Below are 22,057 nucleotides of genomic sequence, written 5' to 3' on the forward strand. Positions count from 1 at the left end.
CCTGGGTCCTAGCTACGCTTGCCTTTTTATGGGATATGTGGAACATTCCTTCTTTTAGGCCTTCCCGGGTTCCCCCCCACAACTCCTTTACCGATACATTGATGACTATTTTGGTGCTACTTCATGCTCTCGTCCGGACCTGGAAAAATTCATCAACTTTGCTTCCAGTTTCCACCCCTCCATCACTTTCACCTGGTCCATCTCAGACATTTCCCTTCCATTTCTTGATCTTTCTGTCTCCATTTCTGGCAATAGACTATCTACTAATATCCACTACAAGTCCACTGACTCCCACAGCTATCTGGACTACAGCTCTTCACACCCTACACCCTAAGGACTCCATCCCTTTCTCTCAACTCCCTCGCCTCCGTTGCATTTGTTCCGATGGTGTAACTTTCCAAAATGGTGCTTCGAAAATGTATTCCTTCTTCCTCAACCATGATTTCCCACCTACAGTTGTTGACAGGGCCCTCAACAGTGTGTGGTCCATCTCCCGCGCCACTACCCTCGCCCCCTCCCGTCCCTCTCAGAACAAGGATAGAGTCCCCCTTGTTCTCACATTTCATCCCAGCAGCCTCCGTATGCAAAGCATATTCCTCTGCCATTTTCGCCAACTCCATGAGATGCCACCACCAAACACATCTTCCCTTCACTCCCTCTGTCAGCATTCCACAGAGACTGTTCCCTCTGAGATAATCTAGTCCACTCCTCCACCATACCCAGTACCTCTCCCATCACCTTTGGTACTTTTGCATGCAATAACAAAAGGTGTAACACCTGCCCCTTTACCTCTTCCATGCTTAACATCCCAAGCCCAAAACACTCATTCCAGGTTAAGCAGTGTTTCACTTGCATCACTTCCAATTTGGTCTATTGCATTCGCTGCTCCCAATGTGGTCTCCTCTATATCGGAGAGACTAAACGCAGACTGGGTGATCACTTTGCTGAGCATCTTCGGTCTGTGTGCATTCGGGACCCTGACCTTCCTGTTGCTTGCCATTTTAACAAAAGACCCTACTCCCATGCCCACATGTCTGTTCTTGGCCTGCTGCAATGTTCCAGTGAAGCTCAATGCAAACTGGAGGAACAACATCTCATCTTCCGGTTCGGCACGCTACAGCCTTCCGGCCTGAACATCGAATTCAACAACTTCAGATGATCAGCTCTACCCCACCTCGACCCATTTGTTTTCATCCCATTTCATTTTAACTGTCTTTTACCATTTCTTTCTTTGTCTTTCTTTATATATATTTACACCCCCCCCCCCCCCCCCCATCTTATCCACCTTTCCTTACCCTTTCTCCTCTTTGCTTCCCCCTTCCCCTCCCCCCACATCTACAGTTCATCCTCTGATGTTAGTTTCCCTGCTGTTTGACCTTTCACACCTTTTTTCCTCTCTGGGGACTGCCATTAGCACTCTTTCCCTTGGTTTCTGTGGCCATTAGCACCCAGTTTCCCTGGGTTTCTGTGGTTATGACTTATCTTTCATTCTCACTCCACAGTATCAATATTTCCCACTTTCTCGGTCTGTTAGCTTTGACATAGAAGTCTTACAACACCAGGTTAAAGTCCAACAGGTTTGTTTCAAATCACCACCAGCAGCAACCAAGCCTCCCTCGGTACCACAGTAGAAAAAAATAATCTGGTGTTGTTTAATCTGGTGCTCACCCCAGTCCAACGACAGCATCTCCACATCTTTGACAAAGAGTCATCGGACTCGAAGCGTTAGCTCTTTTCTTTCCTACAGATGCTGCCAGACCTGCTGAGATTTTCCAGCATTTTCTCTTTCGCCTCAGCCTCTTCCTGCCACACTGAACTAATTTCTTCCTAACTTGACTCTATTCTCACTCCCCTCGTCCAGTCCCTTCCCATCTACATTCATGATGCCCTACGTCATCTCAACAACAATTTCCAGTTTCCCAGCCCTAACCGCCTCCTCTTCACTGTGGACGTCCAATCCCTCTACACCTCCAGTCCCCACCAGGGGGTTCTGAGGGCTCTCCACTTCTTCCTCAAGCAGAGGCCTGAGCAACCCCAGTCTACCACTACTCTCCTCTGCCTAGCTAAACTTGGTCTCTCACTCAACAAATTCTCCTTTAACTTTTCTCACATAAAAGGTGTGGCTACGGGTGCCCACATGGGCCCCAGTTTGCCAGTCTTTTTGTATGGTATGTGGAACACACCTTGTTTCAATTTTATTCTGACCCTCTCCCGCAACTCTTTCTCCATTACATCGATGACTATATCGGTGCTGCTTCATGCTCTCATCTGGAACTGGAAAAATGTATCGATTTTGCTTCAAATTTCCACCCCTCCCTCACCTTCACATGGTCTATCTCTGACACTTCCCTTCCTTGGCCTCTCTGTCTCCATTTCCGGTGATAGACTGGCCACCAATATTCATTACAAAGCCACGACTCCCACAGCTACCTTGATTACAGCTCTTCACACCCTGCTTCTTGTAAGAACTCCATCCCATTCTCCCAGTTTCTCTGCCTCCGTCACTACTATCATCGAATTTACAGTGCAGAAGGAGACCATTCGGCCCATCGGGTCTGCACCGGCTCTTGGAAAGAGCACCCTACCCAAGGTCAACACCTACACTCTATCCCCATAACCCAGTAACCCCACCCAACACTCAGGGCAATTTTGGACACTAAGGGCAATTTATCATGGCCAATCCACCTAACCTGCACATCTTTGGACTGTGGGAGGAAACCGGAGCACCCGGAGGAAACCCACGCAGACACGGGGAGAACGTGCAGATTCCGCACAGACAGTGGCCCAGCGGGGAATCGAACCTGGGACCCTGGCGCTGTGAAGCCACAGTGCTATCCACTTGTGCTACCGTGCTGCCCACTACTGTTCCAATGATGCCACCTTCAAAAACAGCACTTCTGATATGGCTGCCTGTTTCCTCACCTGAGGTTCCACCCCCACCCCATGTTTGGCAGGGCACTCAATTCCCACACATCTACCCACACCCCTTCTCCTCCTTCCCAGAACAACGACATGGTCCCTTTTGACCTCACTTTTCACCCCACCACCCTCCGCATTCAAAGGATCATCCTCCGCAATATCCGCCAACTCCAGCATGATGACACCACTAAACACATCTTCTTTCCATGACACTCTGGTTCACACCTCCATCACCCCCAACCCCTTCCCCTGATAAATAACAGGTTAAAGGGATATGGGCAACAGGTGGGGAAGTGAATTTGAGACCAGGAAGAGATCAGCCATGATCTAATTGAATGGCAGAGCAGACTTGAAGGGCTGAATTGCCCACCTTTGCTCCTAATTCCCATGTATTCGCGGAAAGTGTAAAACTTGCCCCTTTACCTCTTCCCTCCAAAGTTTCAAACATTCCTTTCAGGTGAAGCAGCATTTTACCTGCATCTATTTCAACTTGGTTTGCTGTATTCACTGCTCTCAAAGGGGTTTGTATCCTCTACATTGGGGAGTCTAAGCATAGGCTGGGTGACTACTTTGCAGATCACCTTCACTGCATCCGTAAACATGACCCCAACCTTCCTGTTACTTGCCATTTCAAATCCGCATCTTGCTCCCATACCCACATTTTCTTTCTCGGCCTACTGCAATGATCCAATGGTGCCCAACGCAAACTGGAAGAACACCACTTCATCTTGCAACTAGGCACATGACAGCCTTCTGGACTCAACATTGAGTTCAGCAACTTTAATCTATGGCCTTTTCCCTCCATCTTGCCCCCCCCCCTCCCCCCGCCCCCTCCTGTTTACAGTTTTGTTTCCTTGCTTTGCCCCAATACAACCTCACCCCACCCTCTCTTCCCCCACAGGGGCATCTGTTACTTGTTCTTCAGTTTTGCTTTCACTGAGCACAGGCCTTTCTTCTGTTATCTTACCTTTATTCCACTATCAGCACATCTTTTGTCCTTAATACCACCATTAACATTCCCTTTGTTTTGTGTTCATGGCATCTTTGTCAATCTCTCTTTAACTTTGACCTAATCCTGACCTTCCATTCTTCCCCACCTCCTCCTTTCCAGCTATATAATTCATTACATTTCTATCCCTCTTCAATTTTGAAGAGTCATATGGACCTGAAATGTTAGTTCTGTTTCTCACTCCATGGACGAGACTCAAGCTCATCCAAAACTCTTCAGCCTTCACTCTAACTCTTGCCAAGTCCCATTTACCCATCACTCCTGTATTTATTAACTGCACTGGCTTCCAGTTCAACAATGCCTCTATTTTGAAATTCTCGCCCTTCTTTTCCCACTGCCTCACCCCTCCCTAGTTCTGTCACCTCTACCAGCCCTACAAACCTCAAGATCTCCGTGCTCTCAATTCTGGCACCTTCTACATCCCCGATTTTCTTTATTATTGGTACTTGCCTTCAGTTGCCAAGGCTCTATGCTCTGGAATTTCCTCCCTAAACCCTTCCACCTCATTGTTTCTTCCTCCTCATTAAAACTTACCTATTTTACCAAGCTTTTGGCCACTTATCTAAATATCTGCTTACGTGGCTCAGTGTCAAATTTTGATGGAAGCTTGCTCCTGTGAAATGCCTTGGGATATTTTACTACTTTAAAGGCTCTATGTAAATGAAAGCTGATGTTGTGGCTTTAAGAGATCATGAAAAGAAATGCTGTAACAGGTATAAAAATCAGAGAGACATATCTCCCCAAATGCACTCAATAACCAACATATCTGCTCCCAAGATATAAAAACACAAAATGCTGGAAAAACTCAGCAGATCTGGCAGCATCTGTGGAGAGAGTAACAGAGTTAACATTTTGAGTCTGTATGACCCTTCTTCAGAACCAAAATTATAATTACACAAGTGACTGACAGCATATAGCAGCTAATTCTATAGTTGGGAGTAATATCTGGCATTTATTTATATGAAGGAAGAGATTGTGAAGAGTTAAGTGTGATTTGCTACTGCGTTTACATTGCTGCACTCTCAATTATTTTTATGCAATTCTTTATTTAATTTGTTCAGCTGTTATATGCTATTTTACACAACTCATGAAATGAAAGTCGTCATAGTTCCAGATGACGACAGGTTGTTTTCCCCTTTGAGGGGGAGCGCTGACTGGTGGCGATTTAACCTGAGGATCACCACACCTCAGACGAAGGGCAAGGTTGATGAGGTGGGCCCTTCATGAATAACCTCAGCTGGTACGGGGGAATTGAACCATCACTGTTGACATCACTCCGCATCACAAACCAGCCGTCCTGCCAACTGAGCTGATCGACCCCCAAGTCTTATAATCGGAGTAGTACAGTAGTCCCAGAACTGAGCATCTCCTCACTTAAATAAGCTCTCTGGCAGCCTAACCAAATTTTGATTTACACATTTTCTATTAATTCCACACTACACTGCTAATTCTCCCTGCAATTCAGTTAGTCTCCAAGTTCAGCCAGACTGTCCAATTCCTCCTCCCCAACTTGATTAATTTGGACAAAAAATATTTAAGATGAAAGGATAGAATGTTTAAAAAAATTTTTTTTTTTTAAAATTCTCCTCCCTTTTCACGTTTTCTCCCACATTTACACCCATCAACAATAAACAATAATCAACAAGGTATGTCAATCCCCATAATAACAAAGATCCCATCCGCCCACCAACCCCCAAACCTCAACCCGCCTGTTTACATAAACAAATGACAAAAAGGAATCAGGGATTACCCATAGTCACCCTTAATCTTACACAGCTCTCTCTCTCCCCCGCCCCCCCCCCCCACCAACCAACGCCATCCAGCCTCTAAGAGAGTACCGTACATGATACCCCAAAGTTGCCCCCCCCCCCCCAAGTCTCCAGCTCCTCCCGTCCAATGCCTCTTGTAAAACTCCTCCTCCCAACCTCGGTTCCCTCCCCCAACCTCGGTTCCCTCCCCCCAACTTTCCACCCCGGCTAGACCACTCGGACCCTGTTCTGTCAGGCTTCGATGGCCGCAGCCCCTCCCCCCACCTCACTCCCGTTCACTGGCCAGCTTAAACCGGCCAGCGTGGAGGCCCCCGCCCGGGTCCCTTTCCCCCTTGCCCGGCCCTAGGAAAGCCCAAAGATCCCCTTTTAGCACACAAACCCCGCATATCCACCTACACCCCAAAGAGCCCTCCTTTCGAGTGAAAGTCCCGTCCCTTCCCTTGTCCAAATATATGCAACATTGGCTCCTTTAGCCTCTACACCCGCGCGCAGTGATACAAAAAAAAAGAAGAAAATACAGTCATGAGGTTACATCGGCACATGACCATTCCTCAATTTGTCAGTTCTGCCACAGTCCTTCCGCTTTCGCAAACTCCTCCGCTGCTTCCTCCGTTCCAAAATAAAAGTCCCTGAGCTTGTAAGTCACCCTCAGCTTCGCTGGATATACAATGCCGCACTGCACCTTGCCAATGTACAGTGCCCTCTTCACCCGGTTGAAGGCAGCCCGCCTCCTCGCCAGCTCCACCGTAAAGTACTGGTATACAAGTATACCAGCTCCAGCCCACTGCACCACCCGCTTCTGCTTGGCCCAGCTCAGGACCTTCTCCTTCACACTGTACCTACGGAAGCACAGAGTCACTGCCCTTGGCGGCTCACTCGCCTTTGGTACAGGCCTCCACGACCGATGAGCCCGATCCAGTTCATATCGGGAGGGGTCCTCCCCCTCCCCCAGTAGTTTTGCCAGCATCGCGGCAAAATACTCAGTCGGCTTTGGTCCTTCAACTCCTTCGGGCAGCCCCACGACCCTCAAATTCTGTCGCCTGGATCTGTTTTCCAGATCTTCCATTTTTCCTCGCAGATTCTTGTTCGTGTCCATCACCTTCCGCATCTCCTTCCCCATCGAGGCACGTTGATCACCGTTCTGCAATACCGTCTCCTCCACTTCCTTCAGCGCCTCCCCTTGCTCCTGCACCTCCGCCACTGCGCTCGCCACCACCGTCTTCACCGGGGAAACCGCCTCCTCCACCAGCACATTCAAAACCTCCCTCATCTCCTTCCTCACCATCTCCATACATTTCTTAATCTGCGCCAACTGCTTTTGGAATTCCGCAGCCATCACCTTAGTTAGTTCTTCAGCCGTAAGCACTGCGGCCTCCCCTGGTGCTCCAGCCTCCATTTTCTTTGTTGACCCCGCGGTGACCTTTCCCCTCTCCAACGGACTTTCAGCCGCTTTTTTCCCGGCCGTTGTTTTGGTGATTTTCGACATCCTTCTTCTCCTTGTGCTATCTCCCGACTTTTACTGCCGTCGCTGGCCCTAGGACCGGGCGTTACTCCCCGAAAATGCCGTTCCCGAACGGGAGCCCTCCAATGTGCGGCTGTCTCCCGCCCGCCATCACCGGAAGTCCCCGAAAGGAGAGAATGTTAATTCATGCTTCAGAAATATAGAAAATGCTGGAAATGCTCAGCAGATTATGTAGCATCAGCTGGACAAAGGCAGTTTTTCTTGAGTGCTGCTGATCATGGGTCACACTGAAATGTTGAACATTTTTATTTCAGATTTCCACTTTTCCATTCACCTCAACATGAGCTAATGTTTTGCTTTTTAAAAAATCTTGTTCATCCCAGTGGAAGAATAGTACTGACAACGTTAATCCTCTGTGGACTTGCTGGGGAAGAAAGAAGCGTAAAAGATTTGTACAAGCATTCGGCCTCATTGCAATCTTTGAAGTGAGATAGAGCTTCTGGATGATGGAAATTTATTGATCAATGATCATTATGGGAAAAGAACAGAATAGTTCTTAGAGTATTTAGAGTCTCTGTGGACAGGCAGCTTGGCTGAGGTGAATAATAAGGCAGTCAATTCCGACTAGGGAAAAATAGCAGAGTAAAAGATATGCAACATCTAACAGACATTCAGCTGAAGAATAAACTCAATCTTTCCCGTACCAGCCTCCCCGAGCAGGCGCTGGAATGTGGCGACTTGGGGCTTTTCACAGTAACTTAATTTGAAGCCTACTTGTGACAATAAGCGATTTTCATTTTTCATTTTTGCAAGCTCCCCTGAGGTGTCAGTGAATAAATGTGTAATGTTGCATGATATTGAACTACACTGTCCAGCAATTCCAAGTTGAATCCCAGCCTGCCCAGAGATAGCAATAAGGTTACAACAAGCCTCAGCTTTTCCGGCTAGAAATTTGAGAGAAAAATAAAATAAGTAATGCACAATTTAATGAACTTGATAACCACTGCTGGAAGGGAACGCTAGTCTGAAAAGATACCTCGAGCCTGTTAAGAATAAATTTAAATTAGATTTATTTAAGATTAGACCACATTTGGAGTATTGTGTGCAGTTCTGGTCACCTCATTATAGGAAGGATGTGGAAGCATTGGAAAGGGTGCAAAGGAGATTTACCAGGATGCTGCCTGGATTGGAGGGTAGGTCTTATGAGGAAAGGTTGAGGGAGCTAGGGCTTTTCTCATTGGAGCAAAGGAGGATGAGAGGTGACTTAATTGAGGTGTATAAGATGATGAGAGGGATAGAGTGGACGTTCAGCGACTTTTTCCTCGGGTGGATGGAGCTGTTACAAGGGGGCATAACTATAAGGTTCATGGTGGAAGATATAGGAGGGATGTCAGAAGTAGGTTCTTTACTCAGAGAGTGTTTGGGGCGGAGAACGCACTCCCAGCTACGGTAGTGGAGTCGGACACTTTAGGAACTTTCAAGTGGTTATTGGATAGGCAAATGGAGTGCACTAGAATGACTGGGAGTAGGTTGATTTGATCTTAGTTTCAGACTAGTTCGGCACAACATCGTGGGCCGAAGGGCCGTTACTGTGCTGTACAGTTCTATGTACTCTACGTACAACAGTTTATTGGTTTGGCTCATTTTAAGCTTCCATCTCTATCTTGGAGGCCTTGTAGCGCAGTGGGTAGTGTCCCCGCCTCTGAGCCGGAAGTTGTGGGTTCAAGCCTCACTCCGTCACTTGTTTGCCAAGGAAGATGCATTCATAAAGCAGCCAAACAGGTTGCATATCAACTTGTAACGGCTGCCAACATGTGCCAATAGCAGGCGGTAAGAGTGGGAGAGATTCCGGTTCAGCCACGTGATGGAAAGAAATTGGTGCCTCTACCATCACTATCCAATGCTCCAGGTTGCAACATGCGTGTAAAGGTTACATTGTCACAGCAACTCTTGACTCCTTGGGGGACTGGTTGGTTCAGTTGGATCAGATTGGTGCCAACAGCACAGGGTTCAATCTAATTGGAGATGGTCTGGAAACTGTCTCCTTACCCTACCCTGGCGGAGGTTGTGGTACTGTGGACTGTGGTACTGCGTTTGTACAGTGAACTTTAAAAACATTTTTAGAGTACCCAATTCACTTTTTCCAATTAAGGGGCCATTTAGCGTGGCCAATCCACCTATCCTGCACATCTTTGGATAGTGGGGGCGAAACCCACGCAAACACGGGGAGAATGTGCAAACTCCACACGGACAGTGACCCAGGGTCGGGATCGAACCTGGGACCTCGGCGCCTTGAGTTGGACAGTGAACTTGAGAAGAAGATTATTTATACCTTAGTGGTTAGCACTGCAACCTCACGGCACCGAGGTCCAGGTTCGATCCCGGTTCTGGGTCACTGTCCATGTGGAGTTTGCACATTCTCCCCGTGTCTGCGTGGGTTTCTTCCCACAGACCAAAGTGTGCGGGTTAGGTGCATGGCAATGCTAAATTGTCCTTTATTAACAAAAATGTTGGTCTAAAAATCTGATTCCACTCACAAACTGGCCTGTTAACCTAGGTAGCGGCTAATATTCATGCTGCCCGATCATTCCAGTCCTACAGATGGACAACCAGTGTTAACTGATGTTACTCATTATCTTTACGCCTCTGGGGTGCGAATATTGAGCGTTTCGGATGCCACTTAATGGCAGCCAGTATCTCTTTTTAAAAAAAACAAAAACATTTTATTGAAGGCATTTTCAATATATACATACAATATATACAGTACAAAAGCCAACTGCGGCAACAGGAAACAAACCCCAAGCAGTCAGTATTTCTTAATGGGAAGATACACTTTGGCTGCACTTTGGCTGCAGATTGAAGGGAGCCAGCAAAATAGCTTCAACAAGTGTTGAAAGAACACTGTGGTTCTCTGATGCTGGCTTGGAAATCCTCCTTACACAGTGTCCCCACACCCTGGGGAGCAAGAAGCTCTCCAGATACTTAGGAAAGGTATATGGGGTCTGCAAAGATTGGAAGTGGCTTGGGAAGGGGTAAGGGGAAGAAACTGAGAGGTAGAGGAGAGAGAAAGAGGCAAAGAGAAAAATTGAGGAAGGGTGAGAGATAATTTGTTCTAATTTTCATTATAAATGGGTTACAATTGAAAAACCTAGGCCCTTCTGTTCACATTGTTTTAGCAGGTGAATCCTGCTTTACAGAGATACTTTATGACCAAACAGCACATTTCTTGCTTTTATGTCTTTAATAAGGACATGGGGAATCCAAACCTAGTAAATAAAGAACTTAGATTTATTTATCATAATGGTATTTACACTACCCGGTAGATCCCTACCGGTTCCTTCTCTGGTCGGTGCCTTACTGGCCGACCTTTTATACTGAGGTTAATAGAGTTCCTCCGCTACTCAGCAGGGGAGCTCAAACGCCGCCACAGCCACAGGGAAGATAATCAGTTGCATCCCGTAAGTCCCATGCAGGATATTACAATGTTCAAAAGGAGGTTTTTATTCAGTATAAGGACAATGGCCTTCATGTGCTACTCATACATTTGACATTAATCCTCATATACTTGCTGGGTTCTGCTGTGTAATATGGAGATTCAGAGTCAGTTTCCTACATTTACTGTGCTGAAGCAGGCAGACTTCATTAGGCCTGCATTTTGCTGCTGTCAGTCTCTCAGATCCTGTAATAGACATAATTGGGGTGAAACTGCACGACTGCAATCAACTCTGATTTCTGATGAATTATAGGGTAATTCAAACAAATGATCACAGCTTTTCCAAATAGTCTCTCCCAACATGGTAGCAGCTGTGTGTTATGTGGTCAAACTGTAGTGTTTTAGGAAGACTGTCACGAGAGGCTTCTTAAAGGCTGTTACCTGCTCAGCAGGAAATCTGTGCTCCCTGTCCAACTGTGCGGCAACTGGACTGAGTTCCTTTTCTGCAAAACCTCTGCAGGTATCCCGCAACAACTGATGAGTTTCTGGAAGCTCGACCATCTGATAGACTGTGTACAGTTGCCGTAAACATCCTGACCCCAGGGCTGCAGGAGGGGAAAATAGAGAAGAACTAATCAGAAACAGCAGCTGCTACTTGGTTTCCTTTCACTTGGCAAATTAATGGATATTCTGAAAAGACTTGATCAATTTCTGATTGCGGCCTCAACCTCAATTTCTTGCCTACCCAATACCCTTTTGTGAGCCAAGAAGCTATCAACCTCTGCCTTAAAAAATTCAATGACCCAGCCTCCACCACTCCAGGAAGAGTTCCAAAGACTCATGACACTCAAGAGAAAGCAGTCCTCCTCATTTCTGTCTTAAATAGGAGAACCCTTATTTTTAAACTGTGCCCCCTAGTTACATCTCTCACAATATGAAACATCCTTTCAGCACCCACCCTGTCAACTTCCTTCAGGATTTTATGGCACGATTCTCCGGAAAGATTTCCAAGTGTGGAATTGACATGAGCTTCCCAGCGCTCGGCCCAGCGAAACCGGCAATGCAATTCAATGCCTCGCCAGCTGATTTGCCGGGACCCTGATCGGCAGCACCCCGCTAACAAGGTCGAACAGCTCTTAATCTGCACTTGCTCAGCCAACCCCAGCCAGCTCGCAATAATGGCGCCAAGGAGAGCAGCCCCAAGATTCGGGGACCCTTACCTGGGGAGGCTCCTGGATGTGGTGGAGACCAGGAGGGATGTCCTGTTCCCCTGGGGATCCCGGAGCCTGAGTCACAAGGCAGCCAGTGCTGCCTGGGATGAGGTGGCGGCAGCCATTAGTTCCAACGGTATGACTAAGAGCACAGGCCAGCAGTGCAGGAAGGTCAACGACACTGACCTATAATGAGCAGCACGAGTGAGTAGACACCAACCCCGCCCCCCCCCCACCCCCACCCCCCCCCCCCCCCCCCCCCCCCACCCTCACCATGGGAGAATCCATGGGGTGGCCGAGGACAGATCGATTACCCACGTGGAGGCTGGCGGACGCTGCAGAGGTGAGGAACCACCGGGCTCCACCCGGGGGACCTGCCAAACGCAAGTAGTGATTGCCTTACTGGCTGACCCATCCCTCCCACTGGCCACAAGTCCATTCTCCCGCAGGTCCTCCAGCCAATGGTGCCAGCCCATCCTTGTGGCCCCTTCTCCTGATTCCGAGGGGAATACCTCGGAGAAGAGCTCTGAGGCTGTAACCGTGGTCGCGGCGCAACTGTCACCCCCACCCTCCACCAGCACAAATACATGCACCTTGGTGGGCATGTTACTGGACAGGCTTCGGGGGCACAATTTGGTGAGCACCACACTGCTGCTGATGTACATCAGGTGGAGGCAGGAACCCTCAGGCGAGATAGCAGTCAGAGGGCTGCTGGATCCCGGGACCCAGCTGGGTCCCAACCTGATGCTGAGCCTCTGAAAGTGGGTTATCTGGAGCTGATGGAGACAATAGGGAGCGGCTGGGACGTTCAGAGGGAGATATTCGTTGCTCCAGGAGATTCATAGCATCTACACGATGCACTGCAGCACCTTCAAAATCCGCGACCATCACTATCTAGATGGACAACGGCAGCAGACACATGAGAACACTACCACCTGGAAGTTCCCTCCAAGACACCCACCACCTGATTTGGAACTCTTGCCATTCCTTCACTGTTGCTGGGTCAAAATCCTACAATTCCCTTCCTAACAGCACTGTGGATGTAGCTACACCACATGGAATGGTGCAGTTCAAGATGGCAGCTCACCACCACCTTCCCATGGGCAAGTAGGGATGAGCAATAAACACCAACATTCTATTTGCCTTCCCAATCACTTGCTGTGCCTGATACTAACTTTTTGAGATTCAAGCACCAGGACATTCTGAGCTCTCTGTATATCAGAGTTCACATTTTTCTACATTATATTCCATCTGCCAATGTTTTTGCCATTCACTTAATATCTACATCTCTTTGTAGACTTTTTACCTACTCTTGACAACTTACGTGGCACAAAATACACATCCATTCATCCTTCCTTTCCCACAACCTAAATTCCCTCAATTCGTATATCTGGCATTTATCAAGATACGAACAATGCAGCCGCAATAATATTGTCCTTTCGGAAATATGTACAATTTTAACATGGAACGCTTGCAACAATAAACTCCAAAGGAAAGATCTTGCATTCCGAGTTTTCAATTTTTCTTTAAACACTAGCGGATTATGCTCCGTTTAGATTAAGCTTTGTTTATTGTCATGCCGGACATACACTTCAGAATGTTGAAGTGCTGGTAGCAATGCTAAGGCGTCCTTCTTGATGATGAAGTACTTTCTTTGATATGGACTTAGGTTTATTGAAAAGTATTCCACTGGCCTCTCTATTGCTGCCTCTTCATCCTGGATTAGCACTGCCCCCCACCCGCAGGTTTCTGGCAATCCATGGCCAGTTTAAAGGGTTTAGAAAAATCAGGGCGGCCAACACTGGCTTGCTTACCAATATGTCCCTCAATTTCTAAAATGATGTTTGGCATTTAGTGGACCATACCATTTTTGCTCGTTTCCGCAATACATTGGTCAAAGCTCCTAAATCTAAAGCTCATAAGCTCCCTTTTGTTCTGGGAATGGGGAAATCTAGTAACGCCTTTACTTTGGTCGTTCTGGGTACCACTCGCCCTTGTCCCACAACATGTCCAAGGCAGGTCACTTCTGCTTTGGCAAACTCGCTTTTGGCCAAATTGATAGCTAAATCAGCCAACTACAGTTGTTTGAGTATCTCCTCCACTTGGTTCACATGCTCCTTCCTTCCACCTGTTACTGTAAGCGGCCACATCATCCAAATAAACCACACAGTTAGGCACTTTAGCCACTATTTGGAGTTGTTGGAATGTAGATTGCTCTTTTGAATTCAAACGGCATCAAGTTACACTGATCCCCCCACCCCGGGATGACACAAAGGCAGATATCAGACTGGTACAAAAGGTGAAGTCACACAGACTGGTATAAGAGGTGATGTCACACGGGATCAGAGGTGAGCTGGCAAGGTGGATACAGAACTGGCTAGGTCATAGAAGGCAGAGAGTAGCAATGGAAGGGTGCTTTTCTGATTGGAGGGCTGTGACTAGTGGTGTTCCGCAGGGATCAGTGCTGGGACCGTTGCTGTTCGTAGTGTATATTAATGATTTGGAGGAAAATGTAACTGGTCTGATTAGTAAGTTTGCAGACGACACAAAGGTTGGTGGAATTGCGGATAGCGATGAGGACTGTCAGAAGATACAGCAGGATTTAGATCATTTGGAGACTTGGGCGGCGAGATGGCAGATGGAGTTTAATCCGGACTAATGTGAGGTAATGCATTTTGGAAGGTCTAATACAGGTAGGAAATATACAGTGAATGGTAGAACCTTCAAGAGTATTGACAGTCAGAGAGATCTTGGTGTACAGGTCCACAGGTCACTGAAAGTGGCAACACAGGTGGAGATGGTAGTCAAGAAGGCATACTGCATGCTTGCCTACATTGGCCGGGGCATTGAGTATAAAAATTGGCAAGTCATGTTGCAGCTGTATAGAACCTTAGTTAGGCCACACTTGGAGTATAGTGTTCAATTCTGGTCGCCACACTACCAGAAGGATGTGGAGGCTTTAGAGAGGGTGCAGAAGAGATTTACCAGGATGTTGCCTGGTATGGAGGGCATTAGCTATGAGGAGAGGTTGAATAAACATGGTTTGTTCTCACTGGAACGAAGGAAATTGAGGGGTGACCTGATAGAGGTCTACAAAATGATGAGGGGCATAGACAGAGTGGATAGTCAAGAGGCTTTTTCCCAGGGTAGAGGGGTCAATTACTAGGGGGCATAGGTTTAAGGTGCCAGGGGCAAGGTTTAGAGGAAATGTACGAGGCACATTTTTTACACAGCGGGTAGTGGGTGCCTGGAACTCGCTGCCGGAGGAGGTGGTGGAAGCAGGGACGATAGTGACGTTTAAGGGCATCTTCACAAATACATGAATAGGATGGGAATAGAGGATGCAGGCCCCATAAGTGCAGAAGATTTTAGTTTAGACGGGCAGCATGTTCGGCACGGGCTTGGAGGGCCGAAGGGCCTGTTCTTGTGCTGTACTTTTCTTTGTTCTTGTTGTAGATTGTTCAGATGAAACCAGACTTTCGGGCATGTAGATTTCTCCGGCATTACCTTATATGGGATAAGGCTATGCGTGGACAATTTACCTTGGGGTGGGGGGTGGGGGGCTGGTGTCCTCCAGAGTTGCAATCGATAACTCCATTGGGTGTTGCAACCCCCACCCAGTGACCTCATTGGCTGAGGGCCAGAGAAACTTCTGGAAGGGCACAAAGAAGGTGATAAGAGAACATCAGGGGCTCTCCCAGCAAAGACTCAACATGGAAACAGCAGAGAAGACTCAACGACAGATCAGAGAATGGATGGAACCGGTATGCGAGACCCACCTTGGCAGAAGAGGGCGCTAAATCGATTGAGGATTGGACCAGCAGCTCAATCAAGTTCATCGGCACTGGTAGTATTAGAATCTTGGGCAGATAATATTTGGGAGAATAACTATTTTATTTTGTTGGTGCATAAATTTGGGTTGAATCGTCAACCTATGTTTGTCCTTTGTTCATCTCACAAAAAACTCCAGGTTTTGTTGTCTGTAAATTATTAGGCAATGATTTGGATGAGGGAGCCAAGAGTAATATTCCAAGTTTGCTGATGCCACAAAACTTGGTGAAATATGAGCGGTGAGGAGGATGTTAAGAGGCTTCAAAGCGATTGCGACAAAATGAATGCGCGGACAAACACGTGGCAGATGCAGTAAAACGGGAATTAATGTGAAGTTATCCACTTTGGACGGAGGAACAGAATGGCAGAGTATTATTTAAATGGTGATAGACTGGAAATGTTGACGTACAAAGGAGCTGGGTTCCCGAGTACACCAGTCACTGAACACAAACACAGACACAGAACATAAACAGAAAATACTGAAAACAAGCATATAGGCGCAGCTAAGCAATTAGGATGCCATGTGGTATGCTGAGATGAGGAGGAACTTCTTCACTCAGTGGATGGTGATCCAGTGGAATTCTACATCACAGAAGGCTTTGGAGGCCAAGTCACTGAATATATAATGAAATAGATAGATTTTAAGACTGTAAAGGTGTCAAGGGTATGGGACGAGCATAGGAGTATGATGTTGAGATAGAGGATCGTCAATGATCATATTAAATGGTTAGAGCAGGAAAGGCTGGATCTTGCTCCTATTCTCTATGTTTCTGTATCTTTATTAGTGTCACAAGTAGGCTTACATTAACACTACAATGAAGTTACTGTGAAAAAGCCTCTAGTTGCCAGACTCCGTCGCCTTTTCGGGTACACTGAGGAAGAATTCAGAATGTCCAATTCATCGAACAAGCACGTCTTTGGGGACTTGTGGGAGGAAACTGGAGCACCCGGAGGAAACCCACGCAGACACGGGGAGATCGTTCAGACTCCATGCAGACAGTGACCCAAGCCGGCAATCGAGCCTGGGTCCCTGAAGCTGTGAAGCAGCAGTGCTAACCACTCTACAGGTCCAACCTGCTGAAGCATTTCTTCTTGGACAAACTTCTCAACCCCAAAATCAGCCTAGTGCACCTTCTTTGAACTTCTTGCAACGCAAGTATGTTCCTCAATTAAGATGACTAAAATGGTACACAGTACTCCAAATGTGGTCTCACCGGTCTCACCCTGTACAGTTGTAGCAAGACTTCCCTACTTTTATATTCCATCCCCCTTGCAATAAAAGCAAATATCCCATTTACCTTCCAAATTACTTGCTGTGCTGCATGGTGACATTTTGCGATTCATGTATATGGACATCCAGGTCCCTCCATACCTGGTCATGATTGCAATGATTGCCGAAATATCCTGCTATTATCTCCTCCATACTGGATCAATGTTTCAAAGAAATGAGCTTTCATTCTTCCAAACTTCCCAAGGGCTTGGCCAGATGTATGCAGCCTTTCATCAAAAGGACAACCTTTTCAAACCCAGGAGCCAATCGAGTGAATCTTTGTTGTAATGCCTCCAGTGCAAGTATTTGTGGTCACCGCGTTACTTAAGGAAGTGCAGTCAGAGAGGGAATGGCAGAGCACCAGTCAGAAGGGGAGCAGACAGATAGTCAGGAAAGCTCCAGAGTGCATCTCCCACAAGAACCATTTTTCAGTGTTGGAAAGCGGTGAGAGTGACGGTTCCTCTGGGGAGTGCAGCCAGAGCCAAGTCACAGCACTGTGGATGGCTCAGCTGCACAAGGGAGGAGAAAGAGTGGAAGAGCAATAGTGGAAAGAGACTCGATAATGAGAGGTGCAGACAGGCGTTTCTGCAGCTGCAGACCTGACTCCAGGACGGTGTGTTGACTCACTGGTGCTGGGGTCAGGAATACCACTGAATGGCTGCAGGGCAGTCTGAAGGGGGGGGAGGGGGTGAACAGTCAGAGGCCATGGTCACATTAGTACCAATGACATAGGTAAAAAGGGGGATGAGGTCTTTCAGCAATAATTTAGGGAGCTAGGAAGCAGATTCAAAAGCAGGACCTCAATGGTTGTAATCTCTGGATTACTACCGGTGCCACATGATCGTGAGTATAGGAATAGGAGAATAGAGCAGATGAATGTGTGGCTGAAGAGGTGGTGCAGGAGGAAGGACTTCAGTTCCTTGGATCTCTGGATCAATTTCTGGGGAAGGTGGGACCTGTAGAAGTCAGATGGATTGCATGGGAATCGGAATGGGACCAACATCCTTGTGAGGAGGTTTGATACTGCTGTTTTGGATGGGTGGGGGGGCATGTTTAAAGGGGCAGTCACGGTAGCACAATGGTTAGCACTGCTGCTTCACAGTTCCAGGGTCCCAGTTTCAATTCCCGGCTTGGGTCACTGTCTATGCGGAGTCTGCACATTCTACCCATGTCTGCATGGGTTTCTCTGGGTGCTCCGGTTTCCTACCACAAGTCCCGAAAGACGTGCTGTTAGGTGAATTGGACATTCTGAATTCTCCCTCTGTGTACCCGAACAGGCGCAGGAATGTGGCAACTAGGGGATTTTCACAATAACTTCATTGCAGTGTTAATGTAAGTCTACTTGTGAATAAAGATTATTATTATTAAGTTACTTGGCAAGGGATGGGTCATAGTGTGGAGGTACAGTGGCGGGGGGGGGGGGAGTTGATACACAGCCAAATATAGAAGAGAAAATAAGTCAGCCCTGGGAGCTAAGGCACACGGGAATATGGCAAGGTTGGTGCATTTATCTTGAACCAATGAGTCTTATAGGTAAGGCTGATGAACTGAGTGTTGATTGACACAGGGGAGTCTGATATTATTGTTACCACAGAGACATGCTTAAGGGAGGGACAGGACTGGCAGGTCAATATTCCTGGAAGGTAATGTTGCAATATTAAGGAGTCAATTACTGCAGTGAAGAGGGATATCAACTTAGCAGGCTCCTCAATTGAGGCCATACAGGTGGAATTTAAAACAAAAAGGGGGGCGTCACGTTGCTGGGAGTATACCACAGGTCCAAACAGTCATGGAGAAATAGAAGAGCAGTTATGTAGACAAATCTCAAAAGTGAGGGGATTTCAATGTCCCCAGTATTAATTCGGATAGGCAAAGTGTGAGAGGTTTAGAAGGGGTAGCAAAGTGCATCCAGGAGAGCATGTTGAGCCAACATGTAGAAAGCCCTTCAAGGGGGGGGGGGGGGGGGGGGGGGGGGTATTTGACCTAATTTTAGGAATGAGGCCAGGCAGGTGGTAGAGGTATCAGTGAGGCAGCATTTCAGTATAGTGATCATAACCTGGTATGGTCTAAAGTTGTTATAGACCAGAAATAAGTTGCTGAACTAGAAGAAGGCCAATTTAAATAGGACAATACAGGATTTGGCCAAAGTGGATTGGGGGTTGCTACTTGAAGGAACATCCACATCAGAGCAGTGGGAGTCATTCAAAAGGAAATAGAGATAGTACAATGCCGACATGTCCCTGTAAAGTAAAGCGACCAAAAAGTCCAGGAAACCTGGATATCAAAGGGTATACAGCATTGGATAAGAAAAACAGGGAGGCTCATGGCAGATTCAAAACAATAGATGATCTAGAGGTGCAGGGTAGAAATTAGAAGAGCAAAGAGGGGGCATGAAAAAACACTGGCGGGCAAAATAAAGCAAAATCCCAAGTGTTTTCTAAGCATGTTAAGGGGAAGAGAGGTAACCAGGGAAAAAGTAGAGCCCATTAGGGACCAGAGTGGCAACCTCCTATGGGGAGCCAAAAGGCGTAGGGAAGGTATTAAATGAATATTTTGCATCTGTGTTCACTATGGAGAAGGACGATGTAGGTATAGAACGCAGGGGGACCGGGGGGATGGACTGTGATATAATTGAACAGATTAGCATTGAGGGGGAGGAGGTGTTGGGGGTTTTAGTGATCTTAAAAATGGATAAATGGCCCAACTGAAATATATCCTAGGCTGCTTTGTGAGGCAAGGAGGAGATTTCAGTGGCTTTAACGCTAATTTTCAAATCCTCTGGCCACAGGAGAGGCGCCGTGCAGAGAACTGGTGGACAACTCATGTGGTACCATTACTCAAGAAGGAAAGTTGGGGAAAACAAGGAAATTATAGGCCAGTGAGACGAACATCAGTGGTAGGAAAATTATTGGAAAAAATTCTGAGGGGCAGAATTAATCTGCACTTGGAGAGGCAAGGATTAATCAAGGGTAGTCAGCAGAGCTTTGTCAAGGGGAGATCATGTCCAACAAATTTGACTGAATTTTCCAAGTGACCAGGTGTGTAGATGAGGGCAGTACACCAGGAAGTACCCAGGACCAGAGGAACCTTGGGTGCATGTTCCAAGATCCCAGAAGGCAGCTGGACATATAGATAAGGTGGTTAAGAAGGTATATGGAATACTTCCCTTTATTATCCGAAGCATAGAATTTAAAAGCAGGGTGGTTATGAGGAGCTTTATAAAATGCTGGTTAGGCCATAGCTAGAGTAATGTGGGTGGTTCAGTCGGCACATTATAAGAAGGATGTGATTGCACTGAAAGGATGCAGAGGAGATTCACTCGGATGTTGTCTCCCCGAACAGGCGCCGGAATGTGACGACTAGGGCTTTTCACAGTAACTTCATTTGAAGCCTACTTGTGACAATAAGCGATTTTCATTTCATTTTCATTTCTAGGCTGGAGCTATGAAGAGAGATTGGATAGGCTAGAGTGTTTTCTTAGATCAGAGAAGGCTGAAATGTACAAAATTATGAAGATAAAGACAGGAAAAAAACTTTTCCCTTAGTAAAGGAGTCAGTAACCAGGGGGGCATAGGTTAACGTAAGGAGCGGATTTAGAAGGGATTTGATGAAAACCATTTTCACCCAGAGGATGGTGGGAATTTGGAATGCACTGCCTGAAGGGGCGGTAGAGGCAGGAACCCTCCCAACATTTAAGGTATTTAGATGAGCACTTGAAACGCCTTAGCATACAAGGCTATGGACCAAGTGCGGGTAAATGAGATTAGAATAGGTGTTTGATGGGTGCCACAAATACAATGAGCCGAAGGGTCTCTTTCTGTGCTTAAAACTCTATGACTATCTTTCCATAGATATGGAGGCTTAATTGCACGCAGCACTACAGGTGTGGCCTCACCCAAGCCCTATAGAAGTGTAGCCAGACCTCCTGAATCTTGTGCTCCAAACCCCTTCAAACAAAAGCCAACAGGATACCCGCCTTCCTAATTGCTTGCTGTTTCTGCATGTCAACATGTATTCATTGTATGTGCACATCCAATGTCTCTCTGACCATCAGTATTTAAAATTTTCACAATTTTGATTACCAAAGTGAATAACCTACCACTTTTGCACATTGTACTTCACCTGTCACCTTCTTGCTCGTTAACTTTCTGTATCACTTTGTACCTTGTGTTCTCCTTACCGCTTATATCTCACCTAGCTTTGTATCCACCTAACTTGGATACATTACTCTGTGTCTCTTCATCTAATTCAATAATATAGATTGTTAATAATATAGAGCACCTGCACTTCATGAGCTACAGCATGCCAACTTGAAAATGCCTTGTAAATTCCTCCTGTTTTGTTTGTTAATCAATCCTCTATCTCTGCTGCATCTTTAACACCATGAATCCTCATCTTGCTTATTATATACCTTTTGTGTGGCACCTTACAAAATGCCTTTTGGAATCCAAGTATATGACATCTATTGCTTCTCTTGATCCAATCTACCAGTTACACACAAAAAACATCAATAAATGTGTCCTTTAAATTTTATCTATCATTTTCTGTTCACATACATAACATAACAAACTTAATTTGCAATTTCTGGGCCACCTCCTACAATTCCACTGCCTCTAATCTGGTATCAGCTGCAAATTTAACCATATAATTACCTGAATTATCAAATATAAGAACATAAGAACTAGGAGCAGGAGTAGGCCATCTGGCCCCTCGAGCCTGCTCCACCATTCAATGAGATCATGGCTGATCTTTTGTGGACTCAGCTCCACTTTCCGGCCCGAACACCATAACCCTTAATCTCTTTATTCTTCAAAAAACTATCTATCTTTATCTTAAAAACATTTAATGAAGGAGCCTCAACTGCTTCACTGGGCAAGGAATTCATAGATTCACAATCCTTTGGGTGAAGAAGTTCCTCCTAAACTCAATCCTAAATCTACTTCCCCTTATTTTGAGGCTATGCCCCCTAGTTCTGCTTTCACCCGCCAGTGGAAACAACCTGCCCGCATCTATCCTATCTATTCCCTTCAAATCTTATATGTTTCTATAAGATCCTCCTTCATCCTTCTAAATTCCAACGAGTCCAGTCCCAGTCTACTCAACCTCTCCTCGTAATCCAATTTATTCAGCTCTGGGATTAACCTAGTGAATTT

At 46.5% G+C, this 22,057-nt stretch overlaps 1 protein-coding gene across 3 annotated transcripts in view; it reads right to left on the bottom strand.

Moving 5' to 3' along the window:
• The window catches only part of acads (acyl-CoA dehydrogenase short chain), a 252,716-nt gene that overhangs the window by 225,609 nt on the left and 5,050 nt on the right, over nucleotides 1-22,057 (bottom strand). For all 3 annotated transcript variants that reach the window (XM_072497358.1, XM_072497349.1, XM_072497343.1), the window contains exon 2: nucleotides 11,034-11,197. In XM_072497358.1, coding sequence (XP_072353459.1) covers nucleotides 11,034-11,197 — 164 coding nt within the window. The remainder of the gene's footprint in view (nucleotides 1-11,033; nucleotides 11,198-22,057) is intronic.

Source organism: Scyliorhinus torazame, chromosome 1, assembly GCF_047496885.1.
Source record: "Scyliorhinus torazame isolate Kashiwa2021f chromosome 1, sScyTor2.1, whole genome shotgun sequence".
Lineage (NCBI taxonomy): Eukaryota > Metazoa > Chordata > Chondrichthyes > Carcharhiniformes > Scyliorhinidae > Scyliorhinus > Scyliorhinus torazame.